General features: G+C 37.0%; 1 protein-coding gene across 13 annotated transcripts in view; it reads right to left on the bottom strand.

Annotated features, from left to right (window-relative positions):
• Positions 1 to 25,031, bottom strand: part of RAPGEF2 (Rap guanine nucleotide exchange factor 2) — a 190,209-nt gene that overhangs the window by 36,576 nt on the left and 128,602 nt on the right. For 11 of the 13 annotated variants that reach the window (XM_075091045.1, XM_075091044.1, XM_075091040.1 and 8 more), the window contains 3 exons: positions 12,087 to 12,218; positions 2,772 to 2,949; positions 273 to 409 (listed from right to left, as the gene is read on the bottom strand). In XM_075091045.1, the coding sequence (XP_074947146.1) occupies positions 273 to 409; positions 2,772 to 2,949; positions 12,087 to 12,218 (447 nt within the window). The remainder of the gene's footprint in view (positions 1 to 272; positions 410 to 2,771; positions 2,950 to 12,086; positions 12,219 to 25,031) is intronic. The other 2 variants (XM_075091043.1, XM_075091046.1) reach the window with 1 other exon arrangement.

Raw genomic sequence — 25,031 nt, 5'->3', positions numbered from 1 at the left:
CACCACTTAAACACTGAAATAAACTCCCAAAATCCACTCCAATAGGCAGGAAGCATTTTGTACATTATGAAGAGTATTCTCGTATGCTTTTATTGCATAAATGTTGTGTGAGTGCTTAAACAAAAAATGGAATGCAGAACAAAAAGAGACGTAATTTAACTGATCGATGTTACTTTTTCTTTTTTAATTTTTAAGCAACAAAAGAGGACCTTAACCCTGTTGAATCTGGGACATCTGGTATAATAGGAGAGTCCAAAGTAACTTCTACTGACCTCTTCCCCATCGTTTAGTACAATAGTTCCTGCTCTCTCCACAACTGCAAACACCATTACAGCACAGAGCTCTCTCCTCACTGACATTGTCATGTTGGCAAAAGCAGGCAATTGATGCATGAATTCCAGTAGTTGTTCTGAAGGAGAAAAAGCCCACTGAATCGTGCATGTCAAAACAATAAAGCACAGCAAAGGCAGTTCTTCAGCAAGATGCCTGAGGCTACTTAAGCTAAAATGCTGCACAATCGTTTCTGTATACTAATAAATCATGTACAGTGGCCTGTTGTAATTACTGGGTATTTTGTAGACACAGACTGGCTGGTCATATCATCAATAGAAGCCCTGCAAAGTAAAAGTCAGTATAATGGAAGAATTGTAACGTAACCCGAGAGCTCTGAACACAACCGATGAAATTCTAATTCTCCAGCTAGACAGGGCAATAAGTCCATGAAGACTACGATAGGCCTACATAAAACACAGTCTCGTGGTTTAACTCCAGTCAGCAACCAAGCACCACACAGGACCTCGCTCACCCTCCCACCTGGTGGGATGGAATAGAGAATCTGAAGAACAAAAGTAAGAAAAATCATGGGTTGGGGTAAGAACAGTTTAATAACTGAAATAAAATGCAATAATAATAGTATTAATGAAAAGGAAAACAATAAGAGAGAGAGAGAGAAGAACAAAAAACAGGAAAAACAAGTGAGGCAACCACTCACCACCCATCAACCACTACCCAGCCAGTCCCCAAGCAGTGGATCGCACCCCTCCCAGCCGACTCCCCCCAGTTAATATGCTGAGCATGATGCCATATGGTATGGAATATCCCTTTGGTCAGTCGGGGCCAGCTGCCCCGGCTGTGCCCCCTCCCAGCTTCTTATGCACCCGGCAGAGCATGGGAACTGAAAAGTCCTTGACTAGTGTAAGCACTACTGAGCAACAACTAAAACATCAGTGTGTCATTGACATTATTCTCATACTAAATCCCAAACACAGCACTATACCAGCTACTAGGAAGAAAATTAACTCTATTCCAGCTGAAACCAGGACACACAGCAAGACATTAAGAACAGAAATTTCAAAAACTGAGCTAGGGCATTAGTAAAGCCATCCCTTCCTCGGCTAGGCCTAACAGTAAATTGTACATGATCATCACCTGGCATGTTCACAAAATTCCAGACAGAACAGTATTACTATCTCAAAGGTGACTATTGCTGGTCTGTCTTCTGTAGGCCCTGGAGTTATACTTGTACTCAGCTGTTAACTTCTCCCATATTTTCACTTTTTACATTGTTCGTAACTAGAGTTCAATTTTTCTTAGTAGTCCTGCTGAGGAATTATGTAACCTAAATGCTAGACATTTTTTGCATTCAGTTTGATCTAAAAAACCTACTGAAAGTAGTCAGTAGGACCTCATCTTTTTCCTATATTTATATTCACCCTGAAACACAGAATGGTTGAGATTGGAAGGGACCTCTGGAGGCTGTCCAGTCAAGCCCTCCTGCTCAAGCAGGGCCACCTACAGCCAATTGCCCAGGACCAATTCCAGCTGGCTTCTGAATACCTCCAAGGAAGGGGACCTCTGTACCACCTCTCTGGGCAACCTATGCAGTGCTCAGTCACCCTCACAGGAAACAAACAAACAAACAAAGCGTTTCCTGGTCATCAGACAGACCCTTCTGGATTTCAGTTTGTGCTCACTGCCTCTGGTCCTGTCACCAGGCACCACTAAGAAGAGCCTGGCTCTGTCATCTTTACACCCTCCCTCCAGGTATTTGCATGCATGAATAAGATCCACCCCGAGACTTTTCTTCTCCAGGCTGAACAGTCCCAGTTCTCTTAGACCTTCCTCATATGAGAGATGCTTCAGTCCCCTTAATCATCTGATAGTCGACCTTAATCATCATTTAGTCATGCTTTGACAAAAGAAAAAAATTAAAACTCAGGCAGTGAAACAGATTAGATTAGAAATTTTAAGAATTTGAATTCTAGTTCTGCTTTGCTTTCAATGCATTAGCCTGTACACTAACATAGCAAATCAGTTTGATTAGATGCACATTTATGTAGAGGTCTTAAAGGCTCCAATGTTTAACACAGAACTGTATCTGTAGTTTAAAACAGACACATCACAACCTACAATTAAAAACTTTAATGTGATAAGCATCCAGTGCTGACATTAATGTTGACTTTCCCAAGGTTTTCCAGTACACAATGGTGTTTACTTCATAAACCAGTTCTGATGTCAATTAAAAGTTGATGTTCGAGATCTCAAGGGCCAGTAACTAATAGTTTTCACCCATGTGTGTTTCCCTCCTCTTCTTTGGTTGTACTCATTCAATGGCTGAATTTATGACATTTCTGAATCACCTTACAGAATAAACACTAAACTTACCAACTACAAAAATGAATGATTAACATAAAACCTCAAGCTCAAAAGTTAATCCTTTTTTGGTGGACAAGAAGAAATTTGATAGTATTTTACTACATTGCAATACTTACCAATATCATCATCTGTCCTGTCTATTGGGTCTTTCTCCAAGCAGTCTCTAACAATATCCCTACTCATCAAAGGATCTGATGCTCTTTCAATGTCTTCTTCATCATCATCATCCTCAGAATCCACTGCTGTCTCTGGCAACCCACTGAGATCCATATCACCAGCCTCACTTTCTGTAGCCTAAATTCAGGTATAAACAATTAAAAAAAAAACAACCAACATTTAAATGTGTTCTTCACTTCTATAGTTTTCTAGGTAAATATACAGAAATTAATTCTGTCACCTAACAGATCATTCAAATTCACTCAATATGTTTTATATTGATTTTTTCTTTACATATCTTTTTAAAAGAACCAACCATTAATCAACACCAAACCATTTTTAAACAGGGCTTTTAACACTTGTTTCAATCAGCCACACAAACAGGATTCAACATACATTAAACAGTAGGTCTTGGGGACATCAAAGGCAATTATATTTCAAGGAACAATTTCTTGGAATATTAGCTGAATATATATATTTTTTTAAATAAACAGTTCATTCAAAACAGTGTTTCTGTTCCCACCCCCACTTCACATCTGAAGACACTTAGAAATGCAATGTAATTTTAAGTAGTCAGCTTGGGGAAATAAGTACAGCATCAAAACGCTACAGGAATTTTGCTATCTCCCAGTAATCTAGGACTTTTTAACAATTCCAGTTGAACATAGTTAAATATGGCTTTCATTTGCTGATAAACAGTATAAGAATTTACAGATGCATAAAAAAATGCGTAGTCACTGCTTAAACACCACAGATGGACTACATAGAATATCTGCCAAACTTAACCTCCATTAAACTGTATTAAAATGAAGGAAAACATAGTCCATATATATAGCCTGAGGTCATCAGTATAGCACCTAAAGTTAAAAACATTTTAATGATTCAGTTTTAAGACCAAACACTTAATAAATCCCACAAACCTTTGTCTGTCACAGCTGATAAAGCTGCTTTTTCCCAGAATCTGATTTAATACCATGGCAGCTGCCAAGGCTCAGCTATGACAATTTTTAAAGAAATGCAAGCTTCTAATGAGCAAGTTTTGAGCTATGGCTTGAGAAATCCAGCTTCACATGCCTTATAGGGATGGTTTGTTTCTGAGACTCTGGAAGCACACAGTGCATTCATGTCTACTTTAAACACACTATATGTGGCAAACACATCTATACTAAAGCCTGCTTTATCGATCTGTCTCTCACACTGGTAAAAAAATCCACCCTAAAGTAGGTCAACCTCCAAACACAGAGAAGGTAAGACAAATTACGTTGGTATTTTTGTAGAATCATCTTCCCTATTCCTGCCTCACTAGCTGCAGCTGACATCTGTTACTTTAATGCCATTATATTCAGCCACCTTATGAATGATAGCATATGGCTGAAGACAGATCAGAGCAGCTAGTGTCATTCTTAAACACTTCTGTCCTACAGCACAACACAAGCTTTGTAACAGGGTTTGGTTAATATAAAAAGCACAATAACACCACCTATACAATATCCAAATTATTCTCACTTTGCGGTTTTTGGTTGTTTTGTTGGAGTTTTTTGGTTGGTTGGTTTAGGTTTTTTGGTTACTTTTAAGAAAAAAAAATGCTGACCATTTCTTAAGCAGGATAAAGAAGGCTGTTATACCAGCATACAAACAAAAAAATGATAGCACTGATACCAGTATTTTCATTAGCATTCCTACTGCGCTTAACATGCATGTTCCCTATGATATAGTTGAAACAGTTGCTCTAACTACTCTTACAAAATAGCCTTCATCAAAAGCGACTGGTGGAAAATTAGTGATGATGAGTCAGTAGATACACAGCTTATGACACCGATCTGTCAGAATCAGAAGTCTCCAACAGTGACAATCCCAGTGACAGCGGGACTGACTAATGCAGTCAATTTTGCAAACCTTCCCATTACTAACAAGCGCACCTCCTCCCTGCCTAGATTAAGCTCTCTTAAAAGCATGTTAATAGAATGAATGCAGAACTAAATTTAGTCACGCAATGCTAACATACATGACAGAATTCCACATATTGCCTTTTAATAATCAGATTCTGTACAAGTTATTTGACTGTCTTAAAACAGTAAACCAAAACTGGATAGAAGTTGAAGCTCTATTACCAAGAAAAGTTGATGCTATTTTAAAAAAATTCTCACGCTGAAATGAAATGTAACTTTGCATTCAGAAAATACATTAAAAATACTACTGAAGGCTACAAACAATTCCCAAAGATCGTCACGTTCTACAGAGCTAATTAAATCTTTTTGACAACTTAAGTTATTGGTAGAAACCTGAATGATAAAGCAACTATTACTAATTATCAAAAAATACAAACCACTGCAATAAAGCAGCTCAGAATTGAATGCCACAATCCAGAGTCATAAGAAAATGTATTATTTTACCTTAGGACACCTTTAAAAATAAACCTTATCTTTTGAGGGAAGAAAAAAAAACCCAACATTTTTTCAAGCAAATTTCTGAAAACGTTATGATTACACAAAAGTGTGCAAAAGAACACAAATGTAGCCTTTCCACATAGGCAATATACATTCATTGTAGTAAAGAATCAAACAACTCATCCCACAAGAACTCTGTTTAAACATGCAAGTTTTGTACGAGTTTTGTTATGTTACAAAGAATACTTGGATCTGTCTTCTTGTTAAAAGCATGCACCAATTTATCTAAAAAGAAACCATTGCAAACAGCTTCTTGAGGCTTAGTAGCATCAAGTCCAACATTAAAGATTCAAGGTCCTCTTGCTGACACGTTAAACTTCATAACCCACCTACTTTGAGGTCTTTTGTACTCCCTCGTATTAGAAAAATCAAGCACATCCACACAAGAACCCTTAGTTACGGAACAATAGCCATGCATTTGTATAAGACTAAAGAGAAAACCTTGATTAGCTCCTTTGAGGACTGAGGCTTCCTTATAAGACTTGGCAGTGGGAAATCCAGAACACAAGTTGAATACCATACAGAATTTGTACTATGGTCAATCATGAGGCTTAGAGCTTCCCAGGACATTTAATCAAGGATGAAATGCACCTCAGAAGTCAGCGCTTTCATAGGTGCATGCTGCCCTTTGTTTCTGGGGTAATAAGAGAAAGTGGCTTCACTGAAATAAATCTAAAGAGATTTCATGTAAGAAAAATGCTGCTTGCAGCTTAAAGTACAAAACAATGTCTCCTGGAAGTCTGAGCACCAGTTGCAGTAAAAATTTTCTTCACAGTTGGAAAGGTGGCATGAAAAATTTGATGAAGCTTCAAAGTAATCCCATGATAACAGCGTAATATTTCATTTGTCACACCACCAACAAGAAAGTCAGGAAACTTAAGACAGATATTTTCAAGCCTGAGGTGAAGAGTTATTTCACATTTGATACCTAAGGAGACCTGCTCAATTTTAAGCAGTTTCCGTAAAGGCTAACATGCAAAAATGGTTGTTCTAACTGCTAAGGACCTCCAAGACCAAAGTCACTTCTAGATTTGAGTAATAACAGCTAATTAAACAAATACCATGAAACAACTAGGAAAAGATGGAAAGTAAAAGGAGCCTTGTGTAAGTTCTCAGTTAAACTTTGGTTCCTTGACTGATTCTAAGAGGGAGAAAGAAAAAGAACTATCATTCATTCCCATTAGGTCAAACTGGGCAGACTGGGGAAATGGAAGACCCTGTTGGTCCCTTCAGACTGGTATGAGAGGAAACGGATTACGCCCAACTCTACTGGCCTTTCATCATTTGGAAGCATCATGAAAATGGACATCATGAGAGAGGTGATGGACTACATGAACATCTAAAGAAGATGACCTCCTTTACTGCCTCATTTCCTTCTCCACCCAATTTTTGTGTGTCTGTTGAGAAAAAGATCAGAAGAGGCCAAGAGGAATGTTGGCTTATCCAACAGATCTATACCTTTACTATCAAGTAACCCTCCCTCCCATATTACAACTTCTTCACCACACATGCCTGCACACACATACCAGCTTTACTATGGGAGAAAAGTGGGAAGACTTGGGAAAACTGCTTACAATATGACTGTCTGTTTTACCTGGCCTTCACAGCTTTCTACACTGGTTTGGGGAAAACGCCTCCAGCGATGTTAACAATATAAAAAGAAAAAACTAGAAAATCATTAACCACACTATCATTTTCTTATTATTTTAAACAGAATATTTTAGCCTAGGCTTTTCTTTATTTTTATTTTAACCACTTCCTTTAGGAAATGTTAAGAAAAAAATGCACCATCTTGAATAACAAATCCCCTTTGTGATTAATGTCACCACCTAAATCGTCAATCCAAAATCTCCAAACATGCAAGAGAAAAGTACTGGGGGGAAAAAAAAATTAAAAATGAAAAAAGCGTAGAAGACACTTGTTCAGACCAGAAATATGTTCATTGTCTGCTGCAGTCCTACAAGACCATGAAGCTATCAAAGAAAGCAGTCAAGCTTAGCTTGCAAAAAACACCCCCACCTTATTTTTCTACCATTGTAGTTTAAGGGCTAAAAAATAAACTAAAAAATTAAATTAAGAATGTTTATTTCTGAAAACATTCAATTTTTACTTTAATTTATAAGCCGATACTGATAAAACATCAAGAACACCTTTTGTGAAATCACTTGCAAAAGTTCCATGATCTTGAAAGATTTCCTCCTGTCATTATATATGCAAACTGGATCCAGCTTTTCCACAGAGAGAAAACATGGCTGATGTTTTGTTTTGTATTAGGTTTTGACTCAATGGACAAAAGTTTATACTGTAAACTTCTGTGAAATTTCAGCCATGTAATTATAATACGTATTTGTTAAACAATTATCATATATATATAGCAATCAATTGTAACTATTACATACACACGAAACATACATAAATCTAAGGTAGTAAAATTATTTTTTCATACTCTACTAACATGAGTGCAAATGGCCATGAAATACCTTAGAACTCCTTCAGTCTAAGATTTTTACTGCTCTCTCTTTATATTTATTCTTTCATTATCTACTACAAAATTTACAGCACAGCAGCCTACATCTGTCACAGGAGTCAGCCTGAGTGCTATTCCTCCCTAGAGATGGAAAAATGTAATAATCCAGACATCGCACACCAGGAACGGCACCCTCCCCTATCACCAACTAATTGCCATTTTTTTCAAAATGGAGCAACGTTTGCTGAGACCACAGACATGCAGAATTAGGACTCTGAAAGTTACTCCTAGGCTATCAACTGCAGAATAGATTGGAGGACCCAAACTCAAAAGAAGTGATAAGGTACTGCATAGGACTTAGCTGAAACTGGGTGGGGGAGTTCAGCAAGACTTAGTTTACCTGAGCCGTTTCAGCCATCCTTGCATTACCCAGAGCCCTGCACTGCAGAGGCTGACACAGTCAGAAAGACTGACAATCTTAAGGTAAGATCTTTTTATTTTGCATACAGCTACTTCGGGGCACGTTGCATGGACTCTCTGGTTTGAGAGATAAAGGTTTGGGCTCTCTCAGTGAGATGTTCTGGAGGATGGACCTTTCTTCTAAGAGTTACCGTATCAGACTCATGAGAAAACAAAGTTGACATCTTGAAGGTTTCCAAGCAATACACACATCCTGGGAGGGTCTCGGAAAGGATGTTCCTGGTTTCCTTTACGGCTGGGAGTATGTGGGCAGACACCAGAGGGCACGTAGGGCCGACAGGAAGCCACCGGGCTGAGGACAGGATAAGGCAAAGAAAGGCTGGCAAAGGAAAGAGCTGAGGCAACACAACACCGCGTGCCTAAAACAGAGAGTGGGAATAACACGTATTCACAGGCTTAAATCTCCTCGCGCTCAAACCCGGCTCATCATCTGGTAATATACATGACAGCAATAGGAAGCGTTTAGGACCATGTAGGAACAGGTATACGCATCCATACAGGAAGCATTAACTAAGCATGAGCAACATGAGTGAGCGGCCGTACATGAGAAGCAGCAGGGAACGATTTGCTTTGCCAGATCAACACAAGTATTGTTCTTGGCAAAGAGAAGCCAGCACACAATCTATTGACATTCAGCATCCCCTTCCTCTCCAGTCACATTGCAGTTAGTCACTGTATGAACTTACTTCCTAAAATAAAAGTAATAACATTTAAGGACCTTACTGATTGGCACCTGAAATATTTTTGACACTTGGGTGGGGTAAACACAAAGGATTAGTTATTTTATTTGGGTACTTCTTATCCTAAAAGAAGTCCTTTCATGTGCAACATTTGACAAACAAATTTAGTTACAGCATTAATATTTAAAAGGAAATAGTCTCAGCTCAGTGCTGAAAGCATCTGAAGATTCAGCTTCATGATTTATTAAAAAAAATCTTAAAAGGCCATGAATGTATTTTCACTGCAAACAGCTGCTCTTAAGGCTACAGAACTAAAACTTACTAGGATGCAAAACTTGACAAATCATTAACTCGGATTTCAACAGTACAGATCTAATTAATAGAATAATTGAAAAAAGAAAGCGTTTCTCTTGTTTATCTATTGAAAGATAACATAGCATTCTTTCTAAATTATTCCTTTCTACTTAGACATAATGAACAGCAGTCCATTCTACTGAACAGAAAAATGACATTATATACAAAACATCAGAATCAGAGGAACAACGACACTGAGTAAAAATTGAAGTAAAAAAACCAACATGTAGATGATTTGGTTATGATTTATTGGTTTTGAATAAACACTTGGGAGAGAATTAAAAGGCAAATAATTGAGAGGAGTTTTAAAAAGTATTTCTGTTTATTTAATTCTTGACTTGACCCCAGAGAACTGAAATTGCAGCCACTTCATTTTGCTGTGGCTTTTGCTTTTGGCAGTATTTTAACTGAACTTAACTTGCTAAATTACATTCCTTTACAACTGAAATTGAGGTAAGAAATTAAATCAAACAATACTTGGTATCCTAAATTCAATAATTTAAGAACCATATCAGTTTCCTCACCTGAACTTATCAATTCTCTTTTTTTTTTTTTTTAATAAATGTTTCTTCAAGTATGTGTATTAACACAAACACAGGGCTACAATCCACAATACATGCTTATATTTCTTGATGTTGATAAAGACATAGGTCATTTTAATAATTACTGTGACACTGTACAATTACACAGGTCAATAAATCTGTTCCAATACATCTTTAAATGAGGTATTAACTGTAGCTTTATTTAAGAAATGAGATAATATTTTTTAACATCACCAGGAATGACAAGGTATCCTCAATTATATTTTAATTAAATTGGAGAGAATATTAAAAAGTAAATGTTCCTCATATAAATACTTCACAAAACCATTAACTCTCTTCAAACACCAGCCATCCCATTGATTCCATTATTGCAAACTTATTATGGGACTCACACAACAGGTTGGTGAGTACAGAAAGATGTATTTCTCTGAAGCTTATGTACAGTATTTTTTTAGTTTCCCAGTTTAGTATTTTTTTAGTTTCCCAGAAATTCAGTGATCCTTTTCAGTTATAAAAGTTTTGCTGAAACTCTGCAAAAATTGACTTCCACTTTATCTAGAGAGTAACTGTACAACTATAACTAAAAGCCAACTATAACTAAAAGCCACCTACAACTGCGTCTCTAGAGGTACTTGTTCTTTTTTATGTTAAATTGTAAAATCTTTGGAATGAAAGGTATGAAAGTCTATAGAGGAGTTGAAAATAAAAGCTGATTTCACATCTTCTTCACCCTCAAAGTATAAATCTAAATCCTGCCTCGAAGTACTCCCCTCTCAGAAGAAATTCTGACAAACATACTTGACTGGCATATGCTATGCCTAAAGTGTTCAGTTACTTTGACATTTTTCACAAAAATAAACATTTGCATTATTGCAATGACTGCCTAAATTGAACTGGGACCTTTTTACAGCCTATCTTCTCCCACAGAAAAAGCCAACAAACTTATTCACCTGAAGCAGACTACATGCTACAACTATGCTCACAACGGAACTTGTATGTATTGGTATAGATTGTGCTTTTCCCATTGTTTAAAATGGTGACATGATGCCTTTTAAAATGCATCCCAAACAAACATTATTCCTCTTCTAGTAAACAGTACTTCATATGGAACTGGTCTCATTAAATATTTTACAATTGCTTTGGTAGGACAACATTAATTAGATTTCATTCTTTTTTTTTTCAGACTAAGAAATTGCTACAGTTTCTTATCAGAAGGACAAATCCTCCTCTCTGACACTGCAAGAGCTGTAAAAATCAAATTAAGGATATAGACCTTTATTTCAATTTTTTTTTCCCTAATTTTTATTTAATGGAAGCATGCATACCCCAAAGTGTTCTAGGGACCCTCTGGAGCAGTTTAACAGTAAATCTCCCCAAACTCAAGCTGCTCCAAACAAAGAGCATAGATCTTTATGACAAGAAGCACCCCTAGAAGTACAACAACTTAAAAAATCTCACCAGTTCAACCTCTCCATGTTTCCCAGGACAGCCAGAAGAGAAAGCACCACCAAGATGCTGGCAGCAGGTCTCTACGGGGTGGGGAAACTGGAATATATCCCTCAAGTCATGCCAGCACAGGCTGCTCGCTGCATATTTCTTTCTCCCTAACACTGAATATGTTCTAGATTTTGAAGCCAATACCTTTAAGAACTGCAAAACAGCATCCAGAAGAAGAAAAATCCCTCACTTTACAACATCCTAAATCTATAGTTTTGAAATTCTGATCCAGTTTTTAATCATAACACCCATCTCACATGCACTTTTCATCAGCAGATCTCAAAGTCTAGTCTTGTAGCACTGAACATCACAGCTGTTGTTTTTATGCACGGCAAATTGGACAGACAGAAAGACGAAGTGAAGCGCTGGAATCAGGAACAAAACCCCTTTACCTCCGAGGTCTCACCAGGGACCTCTGCTGGAGCGGTCACACTTGTTCCTGAACTTGAGCAAGGAGAACGTTTCCTCCCACAAAATCACAAATTACAAATAAAATTAGTGAAGCACAATCCTGAAATGTTGCCAAACACCACACCTCTACATTGTTGACTTGGATCCTGACAAGCTAAGGCAACACCTCATGTCACCGTGCTGCAGATTACTTGCCGAGTTTTCCCAAATATCAAATTTAGTACGCAGCAGATAAAACCCTGAAATTATTACGATTCAAACAGAAATACATTTTTTTGAAATCTATTGAGTGCTGCTTCAGACAAAAACTGACAAAGTGTGATAGTACAGGCGTTCAGCTATTAACGTCAAAACTGTTGGCAGTTGCACCTCCCATCAGCATCCATTCCAGTCTTACCTGGTAGATATCAGAAAGGCTGCTGCTTCCTGAATCACTAGTGATGCTACATCCTGAGTGACTAGATGAAACGTGGGTCACCTGTGGGTGGAGACTGTCAGTAAGGTGCAGCTTTGTGAAATCTGCAGGAAGCTATAGGTGGAGCAGAAAAAGCATCATTACAATTTGAGGTAGATACAGAGCAAAATGAATTCAAATCATTTATGTCACACTTTACTCTCTGCCAGTACCAAGTATATTAAGAGAACCACTGGGGCTTGAGAATGCAGCATAGAAGTTTGAGTTTTGCCTTTTTTTTTTTTTATTCATGCAGAGGTCAGCAACATACCACCAAATTGCTGCAAACGAGATTTTTAAAAAAACCTGTATTTGAGGTCGAACGCCAGCGAGCAATAACCCTTACGCCAAAAGCCTTCCATATGTTGCTATGGGGTTTGGGTAGAATTAAAGCGCATATGAATATTGTGCTAGTTTCAATATTAACGGTTTCCTGTGGAATGGGGATTAACAGTGAGTAAAGTCACATACTTAAAAAAGCATTGCTCTGGATGTGGCTAGCTCTTTTGCTTCTGAAGTTGACAAAGTACATTAGGGACAAGTAAAATCCAAGCCACTGAGCTATCTGTTATATTTTGAGTCAAATAATATGATGGCAAATTGGAAATGTGGGAAGACCCACACAACTGCAAAGAGCTACAAGCCTGAAATTAGTTTGCTCACACACGGTGCTGAAGAACAATCGAGACAGTGTATTTGATAGTTTAACAATCATCCTGTCTCCTTCACTAGAAATATTCAAACCCTGCCTGGACACGTTCCTGTGCCCCCTGCTCTAGGTGTCCCTGCTCAAGCAGGGGGTTGGACGTGATGATCTTAAGAGGTCCCTTCCAATCCCTGTCATTCTGTGATCCACCAGGATTTGTGATGTATATTTTTAATATTGCTTTATGTGCATACTTTCCATGAAAATCTAAGAACCGTAAACACTGCCAGACTGCAGAAAGAGAACTTTGATAAGGAAAATATATGTTGTCTGAAGAAATACTTAAATGCTATTTTGGGTGCAAATTACTCATCTCCCTAAGAAGCTTGCATCTTACTACTAAGTTAATAAAAGTATGTTAATATATCAATTTTGGTATGCAATAAATGCTTCAGTAATTTAAAAAACTTTGCCCACTTTTTCTTTTTGTGTGTGTGTGGTGTTGGTTTTTTTTCAAATCAGGCAAGGCAGGTACTGTCTATGGAGGTGTGTTTGTTCTAAGAACGTGTCCATCCATGTCAGTTATGAATGCTACCTTGGCGCTATTACCATTCTCCCTGGATGGAACTGAAAATAAGAGCTCACTAAGATATGTTAGGTCAAGCAGTATAAAAGGTTATGAAAAAAGTCATCTGCAAGTCACAAGAGAGTGTGATTGAGAAAATTATTAGCTCCATATAGTTAAAGGTACTGAATGGTTTTACTCCTGCTTGCCTGGTTTAAGTCTGTTCATGGAACATGCCCTGAAAGAACCTCAGCTTTAGGATTTGTGGTGAAAGCACACACAACTGGAAACCTTAGTCTTATTTAGACTGACTGGCATTTCCTATTCTAATACACCTGAAAAGGATTTCTTCCTTATTCCAGCATGACTGCATCGCTGACAGCAAAAAAGGCTACATTTTCCAGGTAAAATATTAAGGAAGTATTGTTTAAGAGGGGCTAAAAAACAGGAACCAGGCATTAATAATCCTAGAAAGCTTCAATAAAGCCCAGAGCTAGAGTTGATCTTCATATACCAATCAACAAAGAAAGGGCAATTACAAAAGCAATACTCTAATATATACAGACATGGATGCTGCCTCCAGAAAAATCTAATTACGCTCACCACTTTTGATAATATACCAGAAGGAGAAAATACAGTATGAAGGAGTGCATTAGTTATAGTATCTCTTGTCTCTGCCGCTTCCCTTTTTGATCTCTACGTTCGAATTAGCACAAAACTGAACTGTATTTACTGATATCCAGGCCACTATATACATTTTTTAATCATGATTCAAGTCATTCCACAAGTATACATTCCATAGGTAGAATGTAAACGAACCACCACAGCTTTTGCAATGTGTTGATAAATACTCCTAAAGGTACAATCTCTTAGAATTCAGGTAGTCCAGGCTTATTTCCAAGTACAAATCATATATTTTTTTGAGGCACATGCACAAATCATCTAAGATTTGCACATTTGATAACTCACAAAGATACAATAGTGTGAGAGCTTTACATTTTATAAAGTAATAACTATTTCAATCACAAATAAATATTAACCCCACAGGGAGGTGCATATCCACACAGTATTGAGCCCACCTAAACGTGTTCGATTTTTCATACTGCCCTTCAAATATCTCCATGCCATTAATGCTTGAATTTATTTTGTAACAATGCAATAAAAATCCTTAAGAACCTTACGTCAAAGGAAATCCAGTTAGTATGTTAAAAAATTAAATCCAGCTATGTTTAATATAATGCCTGCATTTGAAGTTTTAAATGAACAGTAAGGATTTAGGTTTTGTTATTACACAGGCAATAGGAAGAGGCAGGGAATTCCACAATAACTGATGATACACATTGCAAATAAAAGCAAGCCTTCTGACATTTTTTGACTGCAGACGATCAGCTGAATGTTTGGTGATTACTGGTTTCAGAATAACTCTTCAAGTCAAAGCCATGCTGGATGAGCTGGACTTGCCAAGTGGTGACAGCAGAAGATCAGAAGCGGGCATTTTACTTACGTCAACCTAACCATTCACTTTGATCCTACTCAAATAGGACTATTCACAAGCATGAAGCACATGCTCACATCTTTGCAGAATACTACATCTCTGTGCTACATGCCTGAAAGCAGCATCCACTTTGACTGCCCTACCCCCGATAAGTTAGGGTGAGAAGTTGTGAGAGGGAAAAAATACAAAAATTAAATAAGCTGAAACATTTAAATTGTGAGATGAATGAACAGTGTGTGTGAGAAATACATGCATTTCTACCTTAGTCATACACTGCGATTTAAGATATTTAATGTACAGAGTTGTACACAATGGGGGAAAAAATGTAAGGCACTGATGACAATGAAAAACCGCATGTGCTTAAGTCTTCCATGTAAGAGGCGACGCCTGTCACTCCTGGAGCACAGTGTCTGGTAAATGGTTTTTGATAAGCAGAGCAGGAATAAAATGCAATGTTCAACAACCTTGGTAGTGCCGGCAACCAGCACAAAGTTGTCTGACCCACACCAGGATATTTACATCTAATTTCTTACTTGCAGTAGAACATGATTAGAAAATAACATCATGAAACCATGCTATTATATCCAGTGGAGAAAATGGCTAGGAATATCAATCTCTGCTTTTGGGAAACACATCAGAACATCACTACAAAAGGTATCTTTGCTGTGCTACTGAATATCACCTCATTATGAAATTTTTAAGCACTCTGTGCTTGTACTCAGCTATCATTCCGTTCAACAGTTTAGAACTGGCTTTATTATTTAGTATCCCAGTAAAAATTAAGGTTTTCTTGGAATGTTTTAAAGCAGGTACAGGCTGTATCTAGCACATGCTTTATCTTCCAGACCATGCAACAATATGAGTACGTCTAAGGACATACGCTTTGCCTCAGTAACATCATCTATCACAGACTGAAGACACCACAAATAGCAACGTAACTGAAGAGTAATTTTTACCTTGTTTTCCATTTTCATTAAACAATGGCTAGTTTAAGGAGTCATGCAAAGTAATAAGGATCAAAAGCAACTTGTATGTTTTGCATAACAAGCACTTATTTTTCTGCAACAGCCCTAAACTACAGCTTTGCTGAAGCCAGCAACTATAATGTTTCTTAACTGAACACTTGGAGTTGCAGCATCAGAAGGAACTAGCACACAGTAAAAACATAGCAGGGTAATTTAGTGAGAAACATTTAAGCTGCATATGCATAGGCCTAATGAAGTATAACAGGGGTACAAAATTTTTTTAATACAAAACATGAACTGCTAAAACAGCTAACACCAAAGCCCTAATCTTAATTTGACAGAGGTCAAAACAGCATTTTATAAATATACATGTAGCTTTTAATAAGTGAGCATGCATGCGTACATATATACACTTAAACAGTCTACACACATGTTCAGAAACCAGAGGAAAAACAGTATATCTGGGAACTCCAAGCTTCTACTTCTTAAAAACCCTAAAACAAATGAAAACTTAAACAATTATGTGAAACTATCTTAAGGACAAAAAGGCATCTCCATTTTGAACTGTACAACAGCTCAAAGCCTATCACATCTTCCAATCTTAAAAGCAGCGTTTTATTACTTCCACCCTCAAAGTGAGTCACCACTTTATGTATGCAAAGCTAACAATTACTTTGCTCTGAATATGTTCCTCCTATTTTAAGAGCATAATGATTTTCTCCTACCCTAAAGCGTGCCATTCTGTATAACAAAAGGCAACTTCTGTTGCAGTTTCTACTCAAGTGATCATTGGGTTCATCCTACTAATCCAGTATTTTAAAAAAAGAATATATTTTCAGATTATTTACTGGACAAGAAATTAAAATCTTTGGATATAGCAAAAAAGTATGAAAACAGCAAAACATGAGTGAAATGGTACCAAAAACTTTTCTTCATTTAAATAGTATTCCTCTATAGTTTTTTGTTGTGAGGGTTTTGTTTTGTTTTTTAAATGCAGTTGTATGTGAAAACAAGTATAAACGCAACAATGGGACAGACAGCCACAAGAACGAAATGTTAAAATACAAGAGGAATTCTGGTTGGAGAGCTCTACTACACTACTCATTTTAGACCAAACATGTCAGTAAGCATTTTATGCTTCGGCCAGTCAGCACTTTATGAAAGATTTATAAAGCCTGCAAAGTGGCTGAAGTACATCTGCAGAAAGACGGAAGAGAGCAAAGGTGTCACATTGTTATGCAATTCCCAGTGAACGGTTCTATAGGTAATTCAGTGCCACTGAGACAGGACAAGCAAGTACAGTAGAGATAAGACAACACAAAATACCACCTTTAGAGCCTCTATTTCCTCTTTCTAAAATTAAAGAAACACAAGCAAACACCGATTCTTCAGCCTCTAAGCACATGCACCTGAGTGCGTATTCTGTAGTATCTCTTTACTAATAAAGCAATAAAAGCCACCATAATTAAAAATGTGGTTTATTTCTTTTATAGATGATGTACTTAGTCCCACAAATCCAAATAAGGAAATTAAAAAGTTATTTTGGTGTTCTGTATCTTTTCTTAAGGGAAGAACAACAGCAGCCAAATAAAATAAATACTATGCCTTAGTGTTCCCCCTTTTTTCCCCACCAAGACAGAAATTTTAAAATGTTTATTGTGCTACAAGAGTGTAGATCACCAACCCAGTACTCTACAGTATCCTATCACTAACATTTTATTTCACTATGTTATGTAAATGTTCCTTTTTATATTAAATGTTTGTAAGTCTGTTTTACGTGTTTTAAGTATACACCCAGATTTATGATATTTAATGACTGAAGGAAGAAATGCTTCTAATAATGGTGGGTATTCATCAACATGCTATTTCAACATAATTTTTTCACTAACAGAGACATCAAGGAAAACATTTTTACGGTTCAGTGATTTAAAACACAGCAGTCAATGTAAGTAATTACAGAATAATAAAGTAATCTCTATCGATTTTGTCTACAGACATGATGCAGGCTGACATGTCCAGTGCAGAATTAAGTTTAAAATAAAAGTTTAAACCATATCCAGGACATTAGGATACAATTCCCATAGAAGCAGTACTGCCTTGTACTTAGGGGTGGGATGGAAAACATTAAGAAGTTTCTCCATATTTTCTCTGAAAACTTCAGTAAGAGTTAAAAAAAATATCTTCTGATTTGAATTATGTCTTCTGTATATCATTCACTTTATACAATAGCATCTCATGTATTTTGAATCTCCAAATTTTCCTCAAAAAAACATCTTTATATGAAACTGTGGCTTAAACTTCATAAGGACCTACTCTTAAAAATGTTCTTAATTTTTGAGTACAACACAAGACACAACCCATGTTCCAAAAATATTGCAGTTGGGTACTGTCACTGTTAAGCAGTTTTTTATATAGACAGTCCATAGCAGAACGCATCTAACAACAACAAAAAGCCATTATAAGGATCTTTTCTGGCAAGCTCTTCATATTTTCTTGCACTGACACTTTCCTATAGGTAGCCCCACAAAAAACTTTTCAGAGGTTTAAGCTAATGCAGTGTGACCTGCTGGTCTCGGGGAGAGAGCAAGACAGAGCAAGTACATGGGAACTTCGTTTCACTTAGAAAACACACAATGACTACCACTTACTGTACATCTCATAGCTCTCAGCAGCTAATCCTATGGGCATTTAACACACTGAACATATTTATCCTTTGCCTGAAGGATTATTGACTTCTGCAGAGGGACAGAGGTGGTAAAATGTAAATGGGTATCTGGGGAGTGGAGAAAAGCTCTCAGGGACAACTCTTTTCAAAGGAAAGGTATGAAATGCATCATTGACACACGCCCATTCCTATTTAACGTAACTACCTTAACTGTTGTAGGACCAGATCTGTTAGCATTTGCTTTTTGTTCTGACAGCATTCGTGTCACAGATTCAATGCAGCACTTTATATTCCAGAGTGTCTTCTTCAGGAAATCTGGCATAAAAAATATTCTTTCCACAAACACAAATGTCAATTTACTGGCAACAGCTCAAATAATTATTTTTTTTTTTTATTGTATCATACAGGTATTTACAGCGACTGTGAACCAAGAATACAAAAGAAAAAAATGTAGAATGGATTTGAACTAAATCATACTAAACTAAATAGTGTTAAACAATTTTCCAAAGCTCTTCTCATGTTTTTGAAATTTTGAAATCAAACCATTACACTGTCATTTACAATGAACAACAACAGATCTGCAAGAGCAGAATATTTTTATTTAGAACCTTACTCAGAAGTCTGTCTCAGTCAGAAAATACCTGGTAAAAGCGTAACTTCTTCACTGGGCAATAAAGGATAATTTAGTACTTTTAAAATACGCAATCTGAGGTGGAGCAGTTGGAGCAGTTCTGCTCCAGGGATCAAACTAAAAAGACCATTCTACGACAGTTTCGACTGTGGATATACATTTCAGTACCAACAACTGTGACAACCTCAACCACACGGGGAAACATGGTCTGCTAGACTTTTTCCCAAACAGGGCAGTGGAAGTAAAACCCCTGTGGGGGAAGTACATCGGATTTTCAGGTCTTCCTTCTCTCTTTTGATTAAGCATCTGCTATTACGTTGATCAGTTTGGTTTGTTTCATAAGGTGTTTACAGTTAGGTCAGATCCCATTAGTAGTCACTTTGGACTACTGTGAAAAGCAGAATCGCTATTGCAGTATATTACAGCTGCACATGTACAAGGACATAACACATAACTCTCAGTAGCACCCCACCGCCTCACCAAGCACTTGCATTTAGAGCCCTAACAGCCCACACCAGCGTACGAACTAACAGCTTCCCAAAAACACTGAATAAAATTGGGAAGGGAATTCATATCGTGGAAATCTATTTAATGAGAACTGTCAACTAGGGACAGGCACTCAATGACGACTGCAGTTTAGGCTGAAGGAATGACTGTTCTGAGGCATTTGAATTGAATTCTGAAAGTAGGAGCATAGGAAACTGAGCTTAACCACTCAACTTCAGGAAAAGTTCCCCATTATTAATAGCAATAGACATGGAGGACAAAAAATGAATAAAGCCTGGCTTTGCAGAGACCTCTCTCTTGGGAATAACTGATTTTCATCTTAATATAATACATGTTCCATTGGATGTTTTTCCCACAGTGAGATATTTCCAAATACTTCCTCTGTGGCTGTTTTAATATGCTGATAACTACTGCTGGACTGGAAACTAAATGGCCTACTTTCAGGATTTTTGGGGACCTGTAAGGTTAAATTTTGAACTCCCACAAGTAACTGTGGGAAAGGAAGGAACAGAGAACCTGGTCAAACTTTGCTTCCACAGGAAATCAGACAAAAGATTTATGCCTAAGGATGTAAAAGCAAAAAAAAGTTCAAGAACACTTTATGCGGGCACATATGTTTTCAGGAAATGTGAATTCAAACTTTTCAAGCAAGATATTTTAAATCCTGCTGAACATTTTAAGTGAGGGGATGCTCATGTATACCTCGTATGCAGACTCATTTGGGGTTTCTTATACAGCAGTCTAACAAGTGGACATGGGGGATGCTAAAGAGCAATTACATCAGCAGGGGCAAAACTGGTGGCACCTGCAGCCAGAGTTTATCTTCAGCTTTAAAGCAGCACTCAGGATTGAAAACCCCTACAGACAAGTGGAGTCTAGCCCAAAGGTGAAAGCATCTATCCTGGGCACATTTTAAATGCTAAAGCAAAGACCTATGACATATATATACAATTCCAAGCGTTGAAAGCCTCCATCAGTAGGGCACTCTTATACCACATGTTGCTTTTTTTTTTGGTGTATACCTGATCATGGAATATTTCGTTTCACCATTACAGCACTCTAGCCAATCTAACCAAGCTTGGCTAAGTTTTTCAAACACTCATGAGGGGACTTCTCCGTTTTGCACTGCAGCTGTTTAATCTGAACTACTGCAGTTTACTACTGAACTAAGGCACTGAATTTTATTGCCCTGAACTAATTTATAATAGTAAAATAAATAAAAGTTAATTGATTCTAGAATAAAGAAAAATTAAATTAAGGGCTACCCAAGTAATTTTTAGGGTTTTTTTTTAAAAGGTAAGATATAAAAAAAATCACAGATATGGGAAAGATCTTAGAATTCCCCTCTTTCCAAGTGGGGGGAAAAACAAACATGCTGGCAAAACCTGTTGGTAACACAGTGCAAAGAGACACCCCTGGTACAAGGGATGAACAGGACACTCTTCTGTGAGAGTAGGATGACTCCTGCTTGGAGTAAGAGAAATAAAATGCAGTATGAGAAGATGCAAGATCATGCACTCAGAGTAAAAAAACCAAGAATCTAGGAACTTATCTGTCAGAAATGACTGTGAAGAGTTTCAGTGTATTCGCTAATCAGAAGGTGACTGAACTGTTCAGGTGATGCAGCAGCAGGAAAACCCAGTGAGATCACAGCACACATCATCCAGAAATACAGAAGTTCTGGCTCTCCTCCATGCTCCCAGCAGAGACCTTATTTGGAAATGCAGCACACATTCCCAGCTATATGTTTTCAATAGAGATGGACTTAAAGCTGTACACATACACAGATTCAGAGAAGAGCTATCAGAAGAAAAACTAGTATTTGAGAAAGCACAAAAGGAGCAGCGCAAGGTGAGAGAGGTATGATCACTATCTAGAAATAGGAAAGAAGAAAAAGAAATATTTCCAGTACAAGGTAATGCAGGTGCAAAGCCTAACGAGCAGGAAGTTTAAAGAAGGTTGCTATCTAATGAACCACAGAGATTCTCAAAACCAGGCTCAACAGGAGCTGTGGTAGAGAAGGCTTTCAAACTGAAGCTAGACAAAGTTATGAACGTGCTGTGCAACAGTGTATAATAGCAGTGACCCAGAAAATCCCTTCCAGATCTATGTCACTCCTCCAAGCACAAAAATCTGAAGCAAGCTTGTTTTTTTTTAATATACATATCATTCAGAAACACACTAACCAACAGAGGAAAATAGACAAAATCAATAGAATTAACATCATAACATTTTAGGTTTTCTTACTGGTAGCTTCTTAGTAGAGACTTAAGTATTCAGTACACTTCCAAAGAAAATATTTTTAAAAGATATAGATACATAGGAAATTGCTGTGCACAGATTCAAAATCTGGCGATTTCCATTTGTACACTGAGTCTTACCCCTATAAAATACCAAATTAACTGAAAATAATTTGATGCAAATTTAAACAGAAACATGAAAATTCACAAACAATTAAATGGAAATTTTTTTGTTTGATGGCTGCAACCACGTCAATGCCACTGTTAAGAGTTTTAACTAAAGGATTATCTTTGCATTATAGTATTAAGGAATAGTTCATGAGAAAAGTGGGTTGGATTTTTATTTCCTAATGCAATGACTTTGCTTCTCAATAGCTTAAGAAATAGGAGAGGAACATGCATCATTTCTTCTGCTAATGCCTGGCTCCAAATAAGAAATCATGCACTGCAACTACTTGTTTTCCATGTGCTTGCTCTACAGTGGAAGCTTCCTCTATTTCCCTTGTCTGACAATGAAAGATGCACATTTTTGTTTCATCTCAAGCAAAAAAGTGAAGAAATGCAATACTGCAGGATGCATATTCTCGACACACAAGAGGCTATCAAAGTACTTGCTCAACCTTGGTTTTAAGAATATTCTGATTGTGGCATTCTTCGATATAAAGCAAAAATGTGTAGAAACAAAGTTTTGAGATTCTTAATTGAATAATATGCACATTGCATATGCACTGCTATGCATAATAGTGAGCATTTCAAAATAATGATATAAAAATTTAAAGAATAGCCAGTAAAAAGGCAAATTATTTTGCTTAAAAATGGAGATATTTTTAAAATAAGGTGATTTTTGAAAGAGGTTATAGATAATACTTCTGAGACTGATACACAGAGACCAGAAAGGTTTCATATTTGCATTGTAAAGTAATATACGTAATGTCTCGCTGTTTTTCTGGATAACAAAAACAGGACAGCAACAAGATAACCCTCGAAATATTTTTAAACTACAAGCATTTCCCTTTATACATGACTAATGTTGCAAAATCTTAAAATAGTATGATTTTACCTTACCTATGATTTTTTAATGCTATACTACCATGCCTACTAGTTAAACAGCTTTATTACTGATGAGTTTTGAAAATGCAACTGTACTAATGCCACAGCAATATAACAGCAGTCAATGTTGCTATAACATCCCCAGCTTTGCTTGCTACATTATTTTATTTACATTGTCCTCATATGGTAGCTAAAGAAAATTAATGAAAATTTTTCACACTGACACAAACTCTTAAAACTATGCGTGGTATATGCATTCCCGATACACCCAGAGCTTCCACATTGTTGCACAGAACAAGATCCTGACTTCTTCGAACTACTACAAAAATGTGCTAGTTTGGGCAAAAGACCTACTTGTGTGTGCTCACTGTGATCACAGGCAGGGAAAAAGTAAAGGACTATTTTTCTTCTTTTCATCAGAGAGTCTTCAGGTAAGTGCAAAGATGTTCCCTAAATTCTGGAGCACCGTACAGCAACAACCATGCAGAGCCATTCAAAATTAGTTACACAAACCAACGAAGAACTATCTTTTACATTAGCAATATTTCCACTGAATTTTCAAACAACCTGCAGAGCTTTTCTTTGTAGTCTAAGTGTCAGTTATTCAAAACTGTAATATCAAATGCTAAGTTCAATTAGCCTTTTTTTTTTTTTAAAAAAAATCACCTAGCTTTTCCAAATGTCCACAACAACATATTCAGAAGGTAATGATTTCCCATCTTTCTTCAACGATGAAGCAAAACAAGATGCCCCTACATGGTGCCTGCTAAAACCAAGGCTGCTTTAGAGCAAGGACACATTGTGAGTCGAATTGAAGCGCCATATTATTCTGCTTAAAATACTGACATTCAGATGTGACTTCCAGAAATTTATTTATGCATGTGCAGGTGTGTACACAGAGTTTAAATCATCCCTTATATTCCTGCCGTAGGTCAACGGCATACTAAAAAACGTAATTCATGTAGCAACTTATATATTCTCCTGACATCATGAAATATTTCAGCAGTGCCTATTTAGGAAAACATTTTAACCCAGAGATTGCCAAGCTGCAGAAAAAATAAGTAGCACAGAAACCAATGGAAATACTAGGACTAATAAATGAAGCCCATTGTACAAATACAATTAGTGAAGTTCATCTTTTTTTCCTCCCACCTACCAGAAGACAAGTTCCAGAGACCCAGGGTGAGTGCAGGTACATTACCTACTGCATTAGGTCACCTTACAATAACCAGGAAATCTGAGAGTCTGATTTGCGGCGATACTAGAATGGTCTTTGCTGTAACACCCCATGGTGCAAGAGATAATTAACGTTAGTTTCTTTCATAACAGTGGTAGACATTTTACTAATTTCCTACATTAAACATGTTATCTCTGCATGCTTAACTGAGTAAAACCCCAGCTGGAACACTGAACCTCCACTTAAAAAAAAAAATCATATTACTCTAACTCAGGAATTCCTAAATTTAGTTTTCCCTGGGTACCATCATCACAGAAAGAACAGTAATGTACAATGCTAATGGAAGTGGCAGGTGTAGGAGCGACATTTAACTGCCTAAACAACCTCTTCCTTCAACAGGAAAGAGGTAGATAACTAGATTTTTTGTATACTACTGCAGACATGCACGCCACTGTTTGTGAAACTACACTTTTGTACCCATTTATTTAGGAATAGCAGCTGTATTCAGGGACCTTGGAAACTCTCTACTAAACAGAAATCTCTGAAATCCTTTGCTCTGAAGTGCAAGAGATCTCTCATCTTTTCACAAAACTAAAAAATAATATATTAGCAACTAAAAGAATGACCTGTTTTGGAAAAGAGCAAGACTGAACAGGACAGAAACTCCTAGATTCAGATAACAGAAAAATGTTTGCAGAAGTCATATACCAACACCGAGGATAGGTACATCTAGCACACAGGCTTCTACAGTTATTAACAGAAACTAACACTGTTTACAGTTTATTCTGAACAGCTTCACTTTTTAAAGAATTAGTATAAGTCTTGTCCGTTGCCTTAAAAAATTCAGTGGACCACCATTTCCAGATGTGGCGTTAATTATTTAAATAAGACACTTTAGAAAGGCTCCGAAATCCATAAATTAATGCATTTTCCTTTTTCCTTGTGGT

The sequence above is a fragment of the Phalacrocorax aristotelis genome, chromosome 4, assembly GCF_949628215.1.
Source record: "Phalacrocorax aristotelis chromosome 4, bGulAri2.1, whole genome shotgun sequence".
NCBI lineage: Eukaryota > Metazoa > Chordata > Aves > Suliformes > Phalacrocoracidae > Phalacrocorax > Phalacrocorax aristotelis.
Note: the sequence above shows the minus strand (reverse complement) of the source record. Positions and strands in the feature narration are given on the sequence as shown.